The sequence below is a fragment of the Panthera pardus genome, unplaced genomic scaffold (genome assembly GCF_024362965.1).
Source record: "Panthera pardus isolate Hobbes unplaced genomic scaffold, ASM2436296v1 HiC_scaffold_2, whole genome shotgun sequence".
In the NCBI taxonomy this organism is placed as follows: Eukaryota; Metazoa; Chordata; class Mammalia; order Carnivora; family Felidae; genus Panthera; species Panthera pardus.
This window is the reverse complement of record NW_026526765.1, coordinates 131,883,928-131,906,277: the sequence shown is the minus strand read 5'-3', so window position 1 is coordinate 131,906,277 and position 22,350 is coordinate 131,883,928. Positions and strand designations below refer to the sequence as shown.

The 22,350-nt window shown below is 36.0% G+C and overlaps 1 protein-coding gene across 5 annotated transcripts in view; it reads left to right on the top strand.

The window, feature by feature from the left end:
* The window catches only part of ADAMTS19 (ADAM metallopeptidase with thrombospondin type 1 motif 19), a 237,443-nt gene that overhangs the window by 122,316 nt on the left and 92,777 nt on the right, over positions 1-22,350 (top strand). For 4 of the 5 annotated variants that reach the window (XM_019422109.2, XM_053907517.1, XM_019422110.2 and 1 more), the window contains 2 exons: positions 10,622-10,762; positions 12,207-12,357. In XM_019422109.2, the coding sequence (XP_019277654.1) occupies positions 10,622-10,762; positions 12,207-12,357 (292 nt within the window). The remainder of the gene's footprint in view (positions 1-10,621; positions 10,763-12,206; positions 12,358-22,350) is intronic. The other variant, XM_053907518.1, reaches the window with a different exon arrangement.

Genomic DNA, 22,350 nt, shown 5'->3' with positions numbered 1-22,350 from the left:
TCATAACACATCAAAATGATTATGGACATTGACATTTTTTGGTTGGCTTTTTTTATTTTTTCATCTTTTAGTAGGGAATGTGTATAATTCTAGATATGAAATCTAGAAGTATTTAAGGAAAAGTCACATAAAATTAACAACTCGAAATAAGTATCCTTCACAATGGAATACTACGTGGCAATGAGAAAGAATGAAATATGGCCTTTTGTAGCAACGTGGATGGAACTGGAGAGTGTGATGCTAAGTGAAATAAGCCATACAGAGAAACACAGATGCCATATGGTTTCACTCTTATGTGGATCCTGAGAAACTTAACAGAAGTCCATGGGGGAGGGGAAGAAAAAAAAAAAAAAAGAGGTTAGAGTGGGAGAGAGCCAAAGCATAAGAGACTCTTAAAAACTGAGAACAAACTGAGGGTTGATGCAGGGTGGGAGGGAGGGGAGGGTGGGTGATGGGTATTGAGGAGGGCACCTTTTGGGATGAGCACTGGGTGTTGTATGGAAACCAATTTGACAATAAATTTCATATATTGAAAAAAAAAAGAAATAAGTATCCTTGCAAAGGAAAAAAATACAATAGAAGATAAATCGCAATCAGTGAAAGTATTTGCAATGTATCTGAGAAAGTGATGTTTTCCTTAATATAAAAAGAGCTCTTACAAATCAATACAAGAAATGATGAAAGCCCTGTTAAAAAAAAATGGTACCACACAGCTCATGGAGGTCTATGCATGGCTTTTATTAAAAAACAAAAACAAAAACTTAGCATTATTGATAGAATGACACTTCAGACCACAAAGCGATTCTACTTTCACCCGTCAGGTTACATAAATCCGTACAGGTGAATCCATGTTTACTCCCATTGTAAGGACCACTCCCTTCCCTTGGCAGGAAAATTCTTCCTGCCTTCTTCCCTATTTTTGCTTATTCTTCTCTCAGATCATTTCTTCAGAAAAGTATTCTATGGATAGGTTAAGTCCCTTGACCTATGTTCTTATAGACTGTCTGTAGTTTTCATTCCTAATTTTTTCACAATTGTAGGTTTACATTATATGTATCATTATGTGATCTCTGCATGTCTAATTCAAGTGTGGTCCCTCGGTACAGGGGCTTGTTTTGTTTTGTTTGTTCTTTTTTGTTGCTTTGTTATTTAACATTGTATTTAACATTGTCTAACATCGTTCAGATGTGCTCAATGAATAAATGTTAGATGATATTTTAACAGTGTAAGTGAGTGTACAGCGTTGGAATGTGTGGGGGAAATAGATATTGTTATACATTTCAGAGAGGAGTATAAAGTGGTACACTATTTTTGGAGGCCATGTGGCGATCGTTTTCCAAATTTAGCAGACTCCTGGTGAATAGAGGTTCAGCTCCTTTGCCAGCTTTGAGTATAACACATTTTAAATTCTAATTTCATTTGTATTCATGTTTCTTTGCTTCCTAGAATGGTTGAACATCTCACCTTTTTCTGACTAGCTGAAGTTAGGCCCCTTGCCTAAAAAATATGCAGCCAATAAAAATAATCAGAAAGACTTGAAAATGGTCACTGTTTTACATTAATAAAATAATACTTATTTTTTGCCCATTAGCATCTGATGGCTCAGTACTTTCTTTTCCCAATTGTAGAAAAAGCCCATTTCAGGTATGTTATATTCTTGAAATAATACAGTGGGCATAAAGTTGTGGACAAAATTCTTTGTCTTGAAACTGGTATATGGCACAATTTTGTAATTTGGATTTTAGCACATTTGTGATAACTTATAGTTGTAACTGTGCCAAGAAAATTAGAAAGCTCTAGCAGAGTTCAGTATTTTTATAAGTTGAAAGAAACTGCTTTAAACATTAATAGCTTATTTACTGATTAAGACTTTCACATGGTAATTAGATTGGCTTCTTTGTAGAGATGTCGAGTGGATAAAATTACATACGTTAGGGGAAATTATAAATCATGTCATTGTAAAAACATAGAACATTTTTTGATATGGCCAGAAAATGCTTATGTGGTTTTGGTTTTTGTTTCACTTGTTGAACCAGGCGAAAAGACTAATATATATTTCTAAACTTTGGCGTAGAGGCATGGCTTTTCCACTAAGTTGGCAATTCAGGAGTTTCTTCAGTACTAAGAGGCTAATGAGGCAATAAATATGCAAAGTTAGCTCCTTGAAGGCAATAAATATGTGGGGCACCTGCTAAAGTTTTAAGTTTTGCCAGAGTACCAAGAATGCAGATGTCTTGTGAACTAACAAGCCTTTGAAATCAGTGATGTTTGCTTACACACTCTGCTGAAAATTGTGCCTGGAATAGAACCAGCAGTAGGACCAGGTTATAAACCCACTTCTTCAGACATCCGCTTTTCTGTTATTGGCATCAGTACCACTGACAGTTCTTCATTTGAGACATCTTTAACCCTCTCTCCCCTTAACTCCTCTCATAAGCAGTTGCCACATTTTACTAGGTTTTCTTGGGAAAGAGCTTTCCCATCTGTCCATTATTTCTATTGTTATTCTTCCCAGGCTTGGACCACTGCAACACCTGCTTCCCTGGTCTTTTTGCCTTAGCACTTTATCTTTCTGGTGTGTCTCACTCATTAGTTCAGAAATCTTTATTGTCCTTTCCTACTTGATGAGTGAACTTAGCCTTGGAGTCCTGACTTTTACAGTGGTCCCCTCTACCTTTCTCACATGATAGTCCACTTCTCCATCTCATGAAGGCAAATGATCCATAATGTTCAAACTTTGTCTTTACTAATGTTTTTTTCTTATTTCAACTCCCAGTCCTACTGATGTGTAGATTTTCCAATTTTCTTTATCCATTAATGGTCAAGACAAGTGCTATCACTTTTTGGAAATATATTTTTTAATTTCCTTGCACTGTTTATTGTAAATATCCCTTAATTTCTAATATATACTGATTTGTACTGATATTTATACCCCCTACACACATACCCTACTGAACAGCAGTCTCTATGAAAATAGGATTACTGTGTAATACATTTTTTTTTCTCCCACAGCACAAAGTTGAGTGCATTGTGCATTATAGGCACTTGAATATTTGTTTGAATGTGTAAGCATTTGTTGTACCAATACTCATCTCTTGGTCAGTCATCTTGAGCTTTACAGTAGAGGATAGTTGAGTTCAAGAAGTAGAAGAGACGAATTAGTTTGGGTCAAGGAATGCAGTTGCCTTCACTGAGCAAAAAAAAAAAAAAAGTCCTGAAGTCATAGACTTGGAAGGGCCAAATCCAGCAGTTTAGTGATAGGATTATTTAATCTAAAATTCTTCTAATTCAATAAGAAGCTAGCATATGCCCCAGGAGGCATCCTGTCAAACATAAATTTGGCTGATCTCTCTCTCTCTCTTAATTTGCAAGAGGAGTTCCTTTTGAAAGGGAATAAGATGTTTGCTTTTCATTCAACATTGATGTGCATCAATATGTCTACTATGAGAAAGAGGATATATGCCAAAGGGACAGTAGGCAAACAATAAAAAGTAAACGAGAAATGAAGATAAAGGCATTACATCATAATCTAAGACTGTTAGACCAGGAAACAGGAAGTAATAACAGATTGCTATAGTAGACAAAAAACAAATATACTCTTACCTCTAGAAATCCATTGTTCCTTAAAATGTTCAAACTTAATTATTCTCTAATTAATACTCTTTGACCCACTCAAATTGGTAATGGCCACATGTAACCACGTTGTTCTCTTTAACCACATTCTACCCTCTAGGATTCCCTACAGCAAAAGTCACAAGTATCTTCCTGTGGTACACGTGCCTTGGTTAAGGTTAGAAACTACTCAGTGGGCAGGTGATAGGGAAAACTTATTAGAGAAGGGGACTGGGGCTGGAATTCTTGTCGTGCCAGGTACTCACTGAATAAACTTTAGGCAAGTCAATGTGTCTGTGCTAATTTTCTTCATCCCTACAATTTGGATAAGTTTGCCTTTCAAGGTTCACTGTTGGATTGTTCATGCTTTAATTGCATGGCACAGTGGTTAACACATAATACAGAGTGAATGAATAATAATAATAATCAGTAGTGGTATATTTATTTTTATGAATGCTTTAATGTACAAAGGAGATTTTCAGCTTCCATGGGTCACACATCTCTCTGTTCATTCAGGGAGTGATTTCATATCCTTTAGAATTCTTACTGGATTGGCAGGAAGTGAACATATTATGGAGACCCTTATAGACCACTGACACAGCTTTTGTATTTGATACTTTATTTAGACAATGATACCAGTTAGAGTAATAAGTAGTTTGTCCAAGTTAATAATCATAATGGGACTTTAGCCAGTATAGATGTGGCAGCATTCCCACACACCCAGATTCTCTCCAAACGTAGGTTTGGATGTCAGAGTGAGTAGGTGGAAGAGGGAAAAAATCACCCAGCTAATGAGTGGTCTTACAGGAATTGGCTTTCTGTTTGTATTTCTCTAATGTATCTTGGCAAATGTGTGGTCCAGAGTCAGGCAAGCAGCTTTTCTCGAACAGATCACCTACAGATCTTTCCGGCTTACGGTTTCCCTAAATCAGTAAGAAGTCATATTAGTTTCAACTTGCTGTCACATTTGCAGAATATTTAGTTGCTTCTCTGATACTGTATCAGTGGCTAGGTCTGTAGACATTTATTTAATAAGGTATTGAACTAAATATATCAAGGAATTAAAATATGTTCTTCAAACACTTAAATTCTAGATGGTGCTAAATTCACTAAAAATAGAAGGTAGTTCTGATACGTATACATGCCGTATATTTGAAAGCCACAGAAGTTAAGAACCATGGGAAATATATGCTAGAATTTATTGAAGAGTCTTTTATGCAGGGAGATGGTCTTAAAATGGGGGTTGCATTTGTAATTATAGACAATCTGGGGAAAGCATTCTGATAGGAGGGAATTATACAAAATGATAGGCTGGAATTAAGTGTTCCCGTGAAAATTAGATTGAAGTCAGTGTACAGATTATTTGAAAAATAAGATAAAAATCTTGGATTTTTGTCATATAGTTCAGTACTTTTTAGAATTTTGAGTAAGAATCATCTAGAAAATGACTTGAAATAAAGTTTCTTAGGCCTTATCTCTAAATAGTCTTGTTCAATCAGTTGAGGCAGGATACAGGATTCTGCATTTTAATTAACCCAACATCAGCATCCCTAGGTTTCTTTTTAAATTTTTAAATGTTTTATTTATTTTTGAGACAGAGACAGACAGCATGAATGGGGGAGGAGCAGAGAGAGAGGGAGACACAGAATCGAAAAGAGGCTCCAGGCTCTGAGCTGTCAGCCCAGAGCCCGACGCAGGGCTTGAACCCACGAACCGTGTGAGATCATGACCTGAGCCGAAGTCGGATGCCCAACCGACTGAGCAACCCAGGTGCCCCAACATCCCTAGGTTTCTGATGCACATAGTTCATTATTCACATTTTCAGTGTCGCTGGTTGCCAAGGAATATTAAAATATTTTGCCTAGGAAACTAGGTTTTTGTATTAATGTATTCATAACAAACTAAATTCATTAAAGCATGGTTTAATAAAGCAAAGAGTTAAGGGGCACAAGGTCAGTCAGGCAGACATGATAAGAGTCCAGAATTCAAGAGGATCAGCCCTGGTCTTCATTGGTATAACTAGCTGTGGAAAGGGAGGGAGGGGTAGGAGAGCTTTAAGGAATACAGAACTAGCAGGGTCCAGGCATGCGTTAGCTTCCTAAGGCAAGGATAGTGTGTCCTAACCCCAGGAGAGAATAAACTCCTTGAGGGTAGGAACTGAATCTTGCTCATTTTTATGACCCCAGCTCAGTACAGCATGCAGCAAATACTGCGTTCCCAAGTGTTTGTTCATTTGCTAGATGAAGCTGCCTCATATGCACAGCAAGGTCAAAAGTAATCCCTGCTTTTGTACCTCTACTTTTTAGAACATTTTTGACATTGTTGCTGTCTGCCTTTACACGGTCTTTGGACTTCCAATAGAAGTACATATTTTGCTGTTTTGTGACAACTGACAGTTAAATAATTAAAATTATTCAAAATATAAAATGTAATAAAAATACTTTGTACTCCCCCCCCCCCCCCCGCCATGAGCACACAGCCGCTAAGTTACTCCAAATAACATGTAGCCACGGAATTGTAGGAAATTGTTATTTTGTGGAAATATACTTCCACTTAGACATTAGGACAGTTTGTTTCTTTTTTCAAATAAAATTTTCTATATAATATAGAACTTCTAGTGGGAAATAATACATCATGTGAAATATTTAATATATTGAGCACAAAAAATTTAGTCTTCTAAAGAATTACTGTTTACAAATCTGACCCTTTCCAAATTATGCAAAAAATGTGAGTGAATTCATAAATGTTCTCTTCTCTAACTCTTTAAACATCAAAAGGGACCATCTTCAAAATCCAAATGTTTCTCCAGCTTTCCGCAGGATATCACAAAACTTCCTGGCAGTGACTTTTAAACAAGTTGAGAAGTTTTATAAGATAAAAATATTTTTTCAGTTGACTTGACAACCATGTACAATGTTAGTAGAGAGTTTATTTGCCCTAGGCTCTTTGTCAAAATGAATTTAAACTGAGATTATTAAAATGTAGCTCAGTTGCAGAAGTATGAGGAGAGGTGTTGCTAATGTCTTACTTCAAGAATGTTCTCCATACATTGCACACGACTTGGTTTTAGAACTGTATACGTAGAGGTGCATTTCTGCTAACAGGAGACATTTAAAATTATTCATAAAACAAAAAAGATTATATGCATTTATGTAGAGTTTTGATTCAGAAAGAGATGCACTATAGTTGGTTGTTTGGAGAGCTTTCTGACCATCAGATTGCCTGGGTCTGAGTCCCATCTCCCCAATTAACCTCAGCACCTTCTGCATCTACAGAATAGTCATAATAATAGACACATAATGGAGATATTGTGAGGATTAAGTGATATCATCATTGGAAATGATTATTACAGTGACTGGTACAAAGGTTCACAATTATTTGTTTTCTTTCAAATCTGTAGAATTGGAACTAAGCAGTGTTTCCTGATAGTTCCAGATATGTGGTTAAAAAAAAAAAAAGGCCCTGTCCCAATTTTTTTCTTTAATGATAATCTTTTCTGTTACAAGTTAAACAGCTTTAGGAAAATTTAACTAATGGTAAACAATGGTTGAATCACTAGATCTCTCCATGGCTGTAGCTAATTTCTTACATGAGAATCAAGATCCCAAAAGGATCATCTGGATGAGAGGTTGTAATCTTCCCAATTTGGAAAATCACATTACACCACTTTGGGAAAATGTCCAAATTGCTAACTCTTGGAAGCAAAACCTCTTCTCTCAAATGGACACATTATTTAAGAAGTTTTATTGTTTCTGAAAAAGACCAGTTGCCTTTCAGGAATAATAGCATTTGTGTATGCTTTGCAAGACGGTACCACCACAGATGGAAGAGTTGAGTGTGTTCCATGCGGCAAGTGGCTGTTGATAAAACAGGGTCACCCGGCAACGTGTGCTGTGGCCAGAATCCCTCCCTGGTGGAGGTGAGACAGTGATCCTGGCAAGGGCTGCCTCAGGACTGTACTGTTAGAAACGCATTAAGTGGTTTTAAGCAATTTGTGAGATTCTGCTTTATTTGTAGTTTCTTATTTTAATTAGTTAACATCCAAGCAAAGTAAATTCTTGCCCTTATTCTTTACTTGGTTTTCCTTAAAGTCCACAACTTTCACCAAAGTTCACAAAGACAACAAATTACATATAATGATGTTTTTATCTCTTTGTGCTATTTGACAAGTTAGAAGAATAAGATATCTTGGATGTATTGTCCCAATAAAAAGAATAATTATGGGTTGCTACTATATTCTAGACATTGGGTCAGGCATTTTACATCATCATAAGATTTTCCTAACAATCAGTTAAGAAAACGGGGCGCCTGGATGGCTCAGTCGGTTAAGCGGCCGACTTCGGATCAGGTCATGATCTCGCAGTCCATGAATGCAAGCCCAGTGTCGGGCTCTGCGCTGACAGTTCGGAGCCTGGAGCCTGTTTTGGATTCTGTGTCTCCCTCTCTCTGACCCTCCCCCATTCATGCTCTGTCTCTCTCTGTCTCAAAAATAAATAAACATTAAAAAAAATTTTTTTTGAAAGAAAGCATTTATTTCTTAATATTATTACTTACTTGTATCTAGTCCCATGAATTAGGGGGAGGGAGACACAGAACTCAAATCTCTTTCAACTTCAACATCTTTTACCCTACCTCCTGGCAATTAAATTGGTCCATAATGACTCCACATCGTCTCTTACTTTTCCTCCCTATCGTCAAAGTATGAAAAACATTTATCTTCCTATTCTCTGTCCATCATCCTATTAATATGTGTTGATACAGAACCTATTTAAAGACATTAATTAGAATAGGAAAGAAGAATATGGTTCAACATGGAGCTGAATTTTTCTGACACTGAAGTATGGAAAATGATATTCAATAAGGTATTTTCGGTTTTATTAGTCTTCTAAGTTAGCAAATGGAGTGAATTCTTAACTCATTATTCTTAACTCATAAATTACTTATTCCGTCCATATCATTTTCTCCTTCCAAAAACATGTTAAATATAACAATTTTAATTCAAAATTTTAATTTATGTCAATGAAAAAGTAGTTGGCCTTGATATTTTTTATTTTGATTTGAGAAAACATAGGTAGTCTAGTTGTGATTTCCCTTAGCAGCCTCTATAATTCTTTTTATAGCATTTTTAAATATAGTGTAGATATTCTTGTTATTCGCTATTTTTATTATGAAAGACTATTTTATCATCTAGATTTTAAAGGGAACACTTGACTATCCTGCCATCATTTCAGACTCAGCCTGGAGAAAAACACATTTCTCCTCTTCCAATTTTTTCAGTATTAACCTTCACTATGAGAATTCGGTAGAGATTATATGAAGATTTTCCTGAAACAGAAGCGATTCTCCGTGGTGACTTGATTCAGTGTTTATGTATGGTTTATAGAATATGATTCCAGTATGCCAGCAGTTCAGAGAGATGAGCCAGTTCCTACCCTCAAGAAGTTGCAGCATTAGCCAGAAGTAAAAATGCATAATGCATTGTTGCCAGTGCGATAACAGTGTGGTTCACAGAATCCTGTGGTAGGACAGAGAGTACACATAGGTGAGATGAAGTTAGTGAAAGAAAACCTCATGAAGGTCATCGACAGTAATCTCGAAGATTAAGTAGAATTTATCCAGGCGAAGACATTGAAGCATAGGCACTTTGGGCAGGGCAGGAGAGGGAATGGAATTCACAGATGCCAAATAGGTAATGGTCAGTCACATGATTCCTGAGCCAGCCTGCTCAGTTCAGACAGCCCCACTTTGACCTTCTCACTGTATAACCTTCGGAAAGTTCATTCTCATCAGCAGACTTGGATTATACTAGTACCTACATCATTGAATCATTTAATTCAGGCTTATAACCCCTCTGTATGGTGCATGACACACAAAAAATTCTAAATAACAATTAATTGTGAAAGAATAAGAAACCACATACTGTTGGGGAAACTAGAAATCATTCGCTGAAAAGAAAATGCCATAAAGGACCTGGAAGAAGATAAAGAGACTTTGTACGATGTTGAAGAGCTGACAGTGCCTTATAGGTAACGGGGAGGCAGATTGTGTTTTAAATAGACTTCCCTGGGGCACAGCAGGAGGAGAAACAGGGAGAATGTTGGTAAAGATTAGAGGCACAGAACGCAATAATGACATAATAATTATTGAGACTAAATACTTAATAATCCTTTGTAATAGTAACAAAGGAATTGAAAGGAAGTGACAGTTGAGACAAATATTTAGGAAGTAGCACTGGCAGAACTTGCCCTCTGACACTTAATAAAATAAAATAGCCTGGGTGGTGATCTGAGAGAAAGGATAAAAGACCTGAAGATTCTTGATTTGGCAGACTGGGTGGCTAGTGAATGCATAAAAGAGACAGTACAGGAATAAATCAAGGCTTGAAAGAGAAAATAATGAGGGCAGTTTCTAGACATATTGAATTTAATATTCTTCTAGTACACCCATTTGGAGGTAAGTCAGCTTTTTAAAGAGTTTCAGCTTGAAGCAATAGATTCAAGATTCGCTAGAAGAAGTAAAGATGGCCAGGAATGTGAAGGTTTCCCAGGGATAGTTTGTGTTTAATGATGAATGGAAGAAGAAAGTCTAATGAAGCAGATGGGGAAAATAATAGTTTTAATGTGGTTTCAGATTTGTTAAAAGCGATGAGTAAAGGATCTCCAGGCAAGAACAAGAATTTAATGTGGTTGAATAGAAACTTTCTATTTCTATATGTTTCGTACATACAACTCTGAAAATTTTATCTATAGACCATTTTGAAAATAGGTGACTAAACATGTTATTTGCTAGATACATTGGGAAATATGTTTCCCTCAGTAAAAATATTTATCTTTAATCTAGATAACAAAATTTCAAAAAAAATCAATCTGATATCTAATTTTATTTTGATTTTTAAAACTAATTTATCTCCCATTAGTTTCAGTATTTATCTGTTATTTAATTGCCTTTATAAATCGTTAAGATATACTTACCTAATGTAATTTTTTATTTTAATTATATTCTGAATCAGCATGGGCATTAATCATGACAATGACCACCCATCATGTGCTGATGGTCTTCATATCATGTCTGGTGAATGGATTAAAGGACAAAATCTTGGTGATGTTTCATGGTCCCGATGTAGCAAGGAAGATTTGGAAAGATTTCTAAGGTACTGAGGTCATTTACTATTGTTGCATTGTCAATGTTTACATGTGCCTGCTTCCTCTACCAGCCAGGGAAGGTGGCACAGTAGAGTGGAAAGGACACCCGATTAGGGATCAAGGCACTCAGTTCTAATGCTGGCCCTTCCACTGACTCAGAGAGTGTGAATTGGAACATATTATTTAACCCATCTGCTTCTTAGTGTCCACATTTTCTAATAAAAGAACGAGCAAGATGATTTGTAAGGTTGGAAAATTATCTATCACAGTGATTCCTTACCTCTTCGAAATTTCCCAGTGGAAAATATTCTCATTGTTCATCACTCAGCACATCTGTTATCACAAAGAACCTCTTTAACAAAAGCTCCACTCTTCCATTATGATACTTCTAAGCTCTGGATTTTTTTCATTAATACATCATTTTCACCATTATAATAGTTCTCATTCTCTTCTTTCCCACCTTCAACAGAGGGAACAGTTTATGTCTGGTTGGAAAAAGAAGTGAAAAATATTAGTATTGTTCAAATTTTCATTTTAAATCCCTTGTTCTCTAATTATCTCTTTGGTAAATAAATGAACAAGCAGAAACAGTATGAGATACACAGAGCAGTTAGTGAGTGAGAGATGCTTAAAGTATCCAAAAGTCTCACTAAGAAATATAGGAACATTGAGCTAGTTAAATTCACGATACAGATAAATTTTATTCATTTTTCCATACCGTTTAAATTGGCAAGCCTATTTTTTTCTGTTAAATGAATATTAAAATCCGCTAAAATATACTGTTTATTACATTACCATAAGTCTGGTGTGAAATGTATGCAGTACGTTCAGTCATGATAGTGTAGAGACCAGTACATAGAACATGTAATATTGAACATACCACCTCTCTGCAACAGTCACCCTTCGATGTTCCCAAGGAACATGTATGATTTTGTATGGCTGCCTTCACAAGAATCAGAACCATGATAAAATTAAATGTCATCTCATAAATGGAAGTTGTATTACAATGTCAAGTACAAAAATATGTGCAAATACTCACTTGACAATGCCTTCCGTATATTCTTTTAAGTCCTCGAACACAATTCATTTCTTACCTTCACGCATTACTTTTGGTCAGGTTACTCTCTGAGTCTGAGCTTCTTAATCTTATAAATATGCAAAGTCATAACCACCTCACAGTATTATGTGGATTAGCTGAGTCAACCCATATGAAAGACCTTAATAAACCAAAAATCATCATGTTCAATATTATTATTATTAGGATTATCTTACATAGTTGTACATAAACGATTCTCACATGTGGAGTGATTTCTATGAGTATTCAGTAGAAGAACTTATAAATAAAAGTAAGAACATATTTTTAACATTCTAAAAATGTTTCCTGTTGCTATGCTAATTATAACAAATTTTTACATTAAATTCAAAATTTTACACATATCTGCGTATTGCCAGGTCAAAGGCCAGTAGCTGCTTGCTACAGACAAATCCCCAGAGTGTCAATTCCGTGATGGTTCCTTCCAAGTTGCCAGGGATGACCTACACTGCTGACGAGCAATGTCAGATTCTCTTTGGGCCATTGGCTTCCTTTTGTCAAGAGATGCAGGTAAGGGTTGTGTCCAGGTGCGAATTTTCAAGTGTATGTTCACATTCATAATTGAGAAGTGTTGATCGGAGGTGGGGAAGATGACTTTATTTTAGCACATGCAGCTCTTTTGAGAGCACCCTAATCTTGGAAAGAAGGATTTTCTAAGAGAAGATTACTTTATTTTTTCCCCCCTGGCACTTTGGAAGTGGTAGAAATAAGATGTAGGCATTTAATCTAAGTCAGGAAGGAATGACCCAAGAATTTCAACTTCAAAAATGGTCCCTGAGTCAGGGAAGTATTTATATTGGGCCATTTCATTGCTTCTCTTTTAAATCTTTTACTTTCATACGTGGTAGGTAACTGGGAGAAAATGTAAGAAAAAGGATATATGAACATGTAATTGTGGAGGAAGAGTTGTATCTTTTAATCCTAAAAATAAAATCTTAAAAATATGTTCTAGAACAAACACTAGAGAGTACATTTTTAAATAGTTAAACTAGAGGGAAGGGGTAAATATATGATGGGAAACTTAAGTCTTGTCTATGTATTAGTATTCACATGGCCACTAATTACTCAGATAGGCCAGTTGTACCAGTCTAGAAAATAGGAAGTCTGAAAGATTGAGCAAAATGACGTTAATTGATGTAAGAATTTTAGCTCTTTTTACTTTCCCTTCTTTCTTTTCTCCTTTTTTTCTGCTGCCCATCCCTTAGCTGCTCATCCCTTCCCACCTCTTCCCAACACACACACACACACACACACACACACACACACGCGCACACACACACACTTTGTATTGCAGGAATAAACCAATAGTCGTGCTTAGAGTGAATTGGTAGCTGTATTTCATTCTACCTAAGTTTCTGTGATTGCCACAAAGGATTTTTCACTTGTTGAAGATAATGCTGTTTGGATTACTGGCAGCATAATTAAAATCCATTATAAGTCAACAAGTATATGGCATTATGACATATTTTATGCTCTCTCTTCTTTGTAGTTCTTATTAAAGGAGTTGTTCACTTATTATTTTCTTCTCATCCATTCCCCACACTAGTGTGTGAACTCCAAGAGAACAGAGAATGTTTCGACAGCGTCTAGTCCAGTGGCTGGCACGTGGTAGGCACTCAGTGAATACTTGACTTAAGATTAAAAGAAGTGGGTGTATGAAGGAGTTGGTGCCGCATTAAATGTGACTTGTCAATGGGCGGCTCGGTGGCTCAGTCAATTAAGCGTCTGACGTTGGCTCCGGTCATGATCTCGCAGTCCGTGAGTTTGAGCCCCATGTCATGCTCTGTGCTGATAGCTCAGAGCCTGGAGCCAGCTTCAGATTCTGTGTCTCCCTCTCTCTCTGCCTCTCCCCCTGTCACGTCCAGTTTATTTCTCTCTCTCAAAAATATTTCTCTCTCACACAATTAAAAAAATGTGACTTGTCAAAAGATATATTGACCATAATATCCATCTGGCAGTGATGGAGCTCAAAAGGGAATGGCTGGTGTAGGTGTGTAATTGTGACTTGTTCCCAAGGGTTTACATGTAGCACAGCTATGAATCCTTGGAACTTAGCGTCAGGTGTGATCACTGCAACAGTAGGAGCTTGGCTTTGTACAGTCTGTCCTTAATACCTCCCTGATGTCATCTACCAACCTCTTGTTCACTCTACGCTCATTCAGGACCTTTAGACAATCAAAAAAGTGGGTTACAGTCTTTCTTAAATCTTCATGGCAAAATGAATGTTTTCAGGCAGGTACATTTTCATCTGCTGAAATTGGCATTGTTTTGGAAAACAAACTAGGGTGTTCATGGTTACCATTGTAGAAATACTTGGGAGGAAGTTTCAATTCATGTGGTAGAGAGAATTGATAGAGCTGATAAATGGAAGACTTTCATGTTTTATAAAGTACCCCAAGTGTTAGACACTGCAAATGATCAACCACAAGCATGATTTTGGTAAATTTTACATTATTTTCACAAACATTATCTTTAAAAGCTTTTAGAATTTATTTTATATTGTAGTTAGTTAAATTTTCCTAATACCAGTGTACGATATTTCCAACTATAAAATATCTGCCACATAGTACATAAATCATTTATATTTATGATCTAATTTGATTCCCATAAAAAGTATAGTTATTATTCAATTCTATTTTACAGATCAACAATTTAAGGCCCGTAGAAGTTAAGTATTAACAATTAAGTTCTTATACCTATCAAGAAAGAGTGTTAGGTGCAAATCCAAGCAATGGAGTACATTTTAACTGCTATGTTTTATTGCCTCTTGGGGAACTCAACCTTCTTTATGGGTTAAAATCATAGATCATATCCCGTGTTTGGACTCAGTTCATTTCTTCTGCTACTGTGCCTGTATCATCAGGATTAAGAAATTTCTTGATTGCTTTTTTTTATTTTTCTAAGCTTTTTGCTCTGTTTATATGTTATTTCTCACTAACCTACCTGCATGGATTTTTTTCCATCTCTGAAAATATAAGTGTTTGTTATAGGATTTTAAATCTATGTTTCTCAATGTCCTAGGATGTTGCTTTGTTTTAAGCTGGGCATTTTTCAAGTTAAATTGAGTTTTAGATTTAGGTATTCAGAAATGTTTTCCTTTTTATATATTCAAGCTTTATATGTGTGACGCTTTTATTTATAAAGTCAGTTTTTTCCTTGCTTCCACCTCTGTGTAATATCTATTAAAATTATTTTTAAAATAACACCAAAAAGAATTGGATTGCTGTGGTAGCCAAGGAAAAGCAATACCTCTGAGTCAGGGTTTGATTGGAGAACACTGACTGGAGGGGCGTGGACCCAGTGTTTAACAATGGTTCCACCTCTTACTGGTCATGTAGACTTAGTCAAAACTTTTTTCTCTTTAAGATACACTGTATAGAACAAGAAGTTGGACTATGTTATCTTTCCAAGTCTTAGAGCTAAGAGAATGGACTTTTGGGACTCTAAAATAGTTTTCTGATACAACTATTGAAAATCATCATTTCAATTCCAAATTAGTGCAAAGTGTAGTAACCCGATAAATAGTGCCATTGAAGAATTTATTTACAAATTCAGTTACTAATTTGATAAATATTGAATTCCAACTATTTTTCAAGCACATTTCTGTACACTAATAATAGAGCAGGAAATGACGAAGACCTCACCTCTCATGGAGCTTAAATTTCTGGTGCAAAAAACAGGCAAAAAGTTTAAAATTATTTCTTATTTTGGAGAGAGAGAGAGAGAGCACTAGCAGGGGAGAGGGGAAGAGGGAGAGAGAGAGTGAGAGAGAGAATGCCAAACAGCTCCACACTTAGCACAGATCCCGATGTGGGGCTTGATCCCACGATCCGGGGATCATGACCTGAGCCAAAATCAAGAGTCAGACACTAAACCGACTGAGCCACCCAGGCGTCCCTAGGTAAAAACACGTATAAATACATTTTAGCAAATACATTTATAACATGTCAGTTGGTAATAAGTGTTTTGTAGAAATGTAAACCCAGGTAAGAAGGATAAAGAGTAAAAACTAGGAATGAGAGAGTGGGGATGATGTTATTTTATATAGGGTAATCTGGGAAGGCCTCCTGGAGGTGACATTTAGAGATCTGAAGACGGAGAGCAAGCTGTGCATTTATATCAGGAAGATTATGGAAAGAGAGAAAAAAAAAAAAAAGCAGAATGCTTGCCCTGGAGTGGAGTTTTAGTCTTTTTCTAAGTTTAAGGTGCTCATAGACATCCAAATAGATTTGGAAGTAGGTCCAGGATAGATATTTCTGTGGAAACCTCAACAAGCAGGTGATAATGAAGATGTGATACTAAATGATCACAACAGGAAAGGAGTTAGATAGAAATGAAAAAGTCCTGAGACTGAGAATTCGGTGATTACCATATTTGGAGATGAGGCACATAAGAAAAAAGCAACAATTAAAACTCTGAAGAAGTCTGTTGGTAGGAATGGAACCAAGAGAAAGTAAGATCATGGAGGCTCAGTGAAGACATTTTTCAAAGTGGAAATGATTAGCTGTTCCAAAAGCAGAAGAGGGGAGTAAAAGGAAGTCTGAAAATATGCCGTTGATTTGTTTTTCCCACAGGATTTGGTTCTGTTAGTTGGAGCTCTTTGGAAACACCTGAACATATAGTAAGTGTCAGGAGGAAGAACTTAAAAATATAAGGAAATAGTTGTAAGTGTAGAATACTGGATAATTTTCCTGGTTAAGCCACACACATACACCTTCAAGTGGATACACATGGAGTCACCATATCAGCCAGTCATCCAGCCTTTGTATAAAACAAGTCTCTTTAGGGGTGCCTAGGTGGCTCAGTTGGTTAAGTGACTGGCTCTTGATTTTGGCTCAGATCCTGATCTCAGGGTTTGTGAGATTGAGCCCCACAGCGGCTCTGCGCTGACAGCACGGAGCCTGCTCGAGATTCTTTCTCTCCCTCTCTCTGTCTCTCCCTCTGCCCCTTCTCCACTCATGCACTTCCTCCCTCCCTCTCTCTCCCTCTCTCTCTCAAAATAAATAAAGTTAAAAAAAAGTCTCTTCAGAAGACAGGCTTCATAACACCAAAGGAGGTCTCTATTAGTCCTTTTTATCACTGTATCTCTAGCACCTAAAAGAGTGCTCAATAAATATTTGTTAAATGAATAAGCAAATCAGCTAAACGATGGAATAAAGATTCTAAATTTTCATTCGTACAGTCAAGTCTTATATCATATGCCAAGATAGCATGAAGATAATCTAAATGTTATTCAGTGTTAACTCAGTGATTACACAAAAACCAGCCTATAAAGATAGTTTATGTTTCACATCTTATATGTGAGTGAATCAGGCATCCTATGAGCATCCCACTTCCAGTCAGTTGTATATAAGTATCACGCTGTCAGAGTGTGGACTCATACCAGCTTTTCAACCTGTGTGTCTGTGGTAGAATCTTAGAGACCACAGCAGTTGGTGCATAGTATTTGAATTAGCCAGGAAATATGTGAGTTATACACAAGCACGAGAGACTCCCAACACTACATTTATGCTGCTCTAATTAGTAATGCAGATTTACCCTTAGGATATAGTAACTTACATGTGCAGAATGTTTAAGGGCATTAGGCGTCTGCTGAGGCATAAAGGCAATGTTTAAAGGCTTGTGAGACAACTTGACCTCCAGCGATACTAGCTCACTTTTCAGACTTAATACGCTGACTTCTTGTTGGTACCTTTAGGCCACCTGGCCTCTTGTGGCTGAGCCAGATCCATAAGAAGCAAGTCAGTCTAGTAGCTTCCTAAAGTCACGAACCCTGGCTCAGACTTCAGAAGCATGGCTGTTTCCCAGGAAACAGTAAGAAGTGGCTGCATGAGAATTGCATTTTTTTTAAGTGTATTGATTTTGAGAGAGGGAGTGAGTGTGGGAGCAAGTTGGGGAGGGTCAGGGAGGTGGGGAGGGAGAGAGAATCCCAGACAGGCTCCACACTGTCAGTTCAGAGCCTCAGGTGGGGCTCAAACTCACAGACGAGATCATGACCTGAGCCAAAGTCAGATGATTAACCAACTGAGCCACTCAGGCCCCCTGAGTTGCATGTTTTGAGTAAGAGGAAGTGTGTTGAAAATTGAAGACCTCCAAGAAACATAAGGTTCTGACTTTGGTTTTGGAGGAGGCACATTGTGAACTGAATGATATACTATATGCATAGTATATCATATAGAAGACTTTCTACTCTGATAAAACCATGTGGTGACAAAAAAAGTAACAAGGAAAGTTCCAGTTTCATATTTCTCTTATATTGAGTTGATATGTCAAAGGCAATGGACTTTCTAAAACCTCTCAAGTGATCTAGTGAAGAGGTTGACGTTGAAATGAGGTAACTTACAAAGAATTCTAGAAAACTGAGTGTCTGATTTGACACTCTGAAATTCCAGAACCAGCAGGAATTTGGACTGAAAAAGACATGGTATGAAATTGCCCTTGATGGCTAGTAATCGTTGTGGCAACTAAGGTAGCATTATTGATAAATGATATTGTCAACATTGATGAAGTTGTAAATTTTAAATCCTTCCTTCCTATGAGATCAATAAAATTATAATTTTAAAATTACCCAGAATTGATTCTAAATGTTTTCCATTCTAATCTAAGTTTCATCTTCCCCTTCGGGCTTCAGCCCTACATAGGCTGTGAGCACGTGAGTTTCATGGCAGCTGATTAGACTGCATAATCCAGCTGTTTAATTTCTTTTCACAGAACTCATTTTTTCCTCTTTTTAATTGACACGGGCTTTTATTTTTTAAGCCCCTATCTTTGTAAATTGCCTATCTACATTTTCACCCATTTTCTAGTGTTCTGTTTTTCTTGCCGAATTGCGGGATTTCTTTCTATAATATAGGTGAGAATTACTGCTTACTTATTAATAGTGTGTTATTTGTGTGTTAAGTTTTTACACACTGCCCTTTGTCTTTTAATTTTGAGGTGGACGAATCCATCAAATTTTCTCATTAATCTTGTGTTTTTATTTTTTATTAGTTTCTTTGTTTTTCCATCTTATACACTTTTTTCCCTACTTTAATTTAAAGAATTAACTAATTTAAAGAATTAATTTGAAAATTTAATTTAAAGAACTAAATCCTTATATAGTACATTCATTTCCTTTTAGCTTAAACATTTCTTTAGCACCAGAAACACTTTGGGTTTGTTTTTCCTATTCATGCAGAGAATTTTTAAAAGATAACATTTATTATTTATACCTATTTTTATCACACTGCAAGAAGGTGAAATAGTGTATATGATGTCAGTTCTTTAAAATGTACTGAAGTTTCCTGTTTAATGAAATACAGGGTAAATTTTACTAATTGTTCCATGTGTACTTGAATATGTGTTCTTTAAAGTTTATTATTTGTCGGGAGGTCTAAGATGAAGCGTATTAATAGCATTCAGAATATCTACTTGTTTGCTTATTTTGGTTTGATAGCTCTGTCAGTCGCTGATGGTCATGCACTAAAATACCCAACTCTAACTGTTGATTTATTTATTTCTACCTTTAATTCTGTCACTTGTTTTATTACAACTGACATACATATATATATATATATATATATATATATATATATATATATATATATAGTAAAACTTAGGATCTTGAGTAACTTGTTCTTTGAGTGTTCTGCCAGATGAGCAAACATTTCTAATGAATTTTAACTTGATAAATGAGCGAAGTCTTGCAATACAAGTATGATGTGATGTAGAAAGTCACATGATCATAACTGAGCCAATGGTTCTTGAAATTCACTTTGATATACACGTGCTTTGGATTACAAGCATGTTTCCAGAACAAATTATGCTCACAAACCAATGTTGAGTTATATTACTAGGTATATACACACAGTTTTTCATCTGTTTGATCTGATTTATCTTACCCATTTTTTTTATGACTTGTACTTTAAAATCTATTTTGTCTGACATAAAAACTTCACTCCTGGCTAATATTTTCCAAACCTATATCTTCAACCTTTCCAGATATAACTATAACTCTGGATATGGATATAGAGAGATATGTTCACTAGAGAAAAGCAGTAGCTAGGTTTTATATTTTTCTGTTTAAACAAATGTAATAGTTTTTTTGTATTTTTGTCAGCTAATTTAACATTTTTACATTTATTTAAATTAGTTTTATGGGAATTTTTTATTCTGTAAGCCTGTTTTATGTTAGTATTTCATATTTATATTATATTTTTACTCTACTCCTTTACCACTTTCTGTTAGAAAAACCAAAATTTTCTCTGCATTCAATAGTTGTACATTCTTTGTGCATTTTTATGTATGTCAGTAATTAGTTTTTCTCTCATGGTAAATAGTATTCCACTGGTAGATAATCTATTGTCTTTATTACCTCATCTCTTAGTAAACATCTGGAATGTTAGCTATTATGAGTAAGGCTACTCTGATTATTGTGAATGATTATTTGTGTGGACATGTTTTGTTCTGCAATATGAATAAATTAAGACATTATATATTAATACATTAATTTACAAACTGTAGCCTGGTGACTGGCTGCCTATTTTTGTAAATAAAGGTTTACTAGAACACAGTCATCCCTATTTGTTCATATCTTCTCTTTGGCCACCTTCAGGTACGGTGACAGTGTTGAATAGTTGCAACGGAGACCATATGGTCCATAAGCCTACAATATATACTCTTTGGCACTTTACAGAAAAAGTTTGCTGACCTCTGTTGTAGGTACTCTGAATTCTGTTATATTCCTCTAAAGAATGTCTCTTTTCCCCACTCACCCACCATGCCCTCCCAGCCCCCCGCCCAGAGAATTAAGTATTAGATTGAAACTGGAAACTTTGTCTTACCTCCTGTGGATAACAAACAGCTCATATCTTCAGTCAGTTCACTTTTTCCGTATCTGGGCTATATGGAGTGTGGTCTCTGTATGTGTGTGTCAAGTGCCAGCTGAAGACAGGCTTCTCTTTCTTCCTTTTGAGATTGTCCTTTCAGTTTTTGGCAGCTTCTTCACCCCCGCAGCTTTTGTCTTTACAAATCTAAAAAGACAGCATGCTCTTCATGGTTGCTTTAGCCTTTTAGTGTCAGGCCATGACCACAGCCTACTGTCAGATCAAAGCTGCAAAGATGGTAAATGCAACTTGTACCAATCCCTTCAGCTCCCCTAAATGGTTCACCTACCTTTGTTTATTCTCCAGAACTACCATGAAATTGTTTTTTGTATTCTGTCCACAATTTATGGTTGTGATCTACAGGATGGTTGGTCTTTGGGGAACTTTACAGAAGGAGAATCTTTTTATCCTATGTCTCTCTTTCATACTAGGAACTTTGGGATCATTTTTCTTTCAAATACTTCAAATAGTTCCTTTTTACTTTGCACTCTTTTCTTTGGGGCTTCATTAACTACGTACTGACAGTTATCCTTTCTCTAATTTTTTTTTTTTTACTCCTTAACTGTCTTTAACACTCTCTGATATGTTCTGTTGAGGAGTCCTTTGCAGCTTGCTGCTTCAATTGTTGACTGGGCGACTGGGCATGGACTACATTTCTCTCCGTGTCTCTTACTCAACTCTGCCACTAACAATCTTGAAGTATGTGGAGTAGGGGAGGTAAAAGAGAAAACATCAAGCTTATTCAACTACTAGTGGCCAAATCTTCTCTGTGAAAGGATAGTTTTTGAGGTGTATATAAGTTGATTTCTAGTATTGTTTCCCACTGTGAGGAAGTTGTATAACGTTGGCTAAAATCCAGTTATTGTTGCTTTCCATAGTCAACATTTATTTAGACTTATCCTCATTTTTATCAGTCTCTTTGCTCACCATTGTTTTTCAGTCCTTTCCTATGAGATCATATTCCTTCTTGAAATACATCATTTAGAAGGTCCTTTTGAGAAGATCTGTTGGTGGTAAATACTCAGTTTTTGTTTCCTTGAAAAAGTCTTTATTTAACCTTCAGTCTTGAATAAAATTTTAGCTGAGTTCAGGAGTTTACATTGACAGTTATTTTTACCCTCTTGCCACTTTGAATACATCATGTACTCACTTCCTTATGTTGATGCCAAGATGCTATCTTTGCCATTTTCCTCATTTTAAAAGAAACCTTTCAACATTTAAATTTTTTATGATGTTTAATGTAGAGTTTCATAGGTGTCCAGTAATTGTGAAGACATTTCCTTCAATGGCTACTTTGCTAAGATTTTTTTCAATGAATGGATATTGAATTGTATTATTTGCTTTGTACCCACAGACACAAAATTCATAGATATTAAAGTTATTGATATACTTGATTACATTCATCAAATGTTTAATATTACAGTAACTTGTGTTCTGAGAAAAAACCCACCTTGGTCATGGCATTGCATTTTTTTTTAACGAATTGCTGGATTCAGTCTGTTAAAACTTGTTTAACATTTAAATCTAGATTAATAAATAAAGTAGATTAATATTTTTATTTTCTTTTGAAATCCCTGTCTAGTTTGGATATCATAACGTGTGTTTAAGAGTGTTCCTTCTTTTTCTGTTCTCTGAGAGC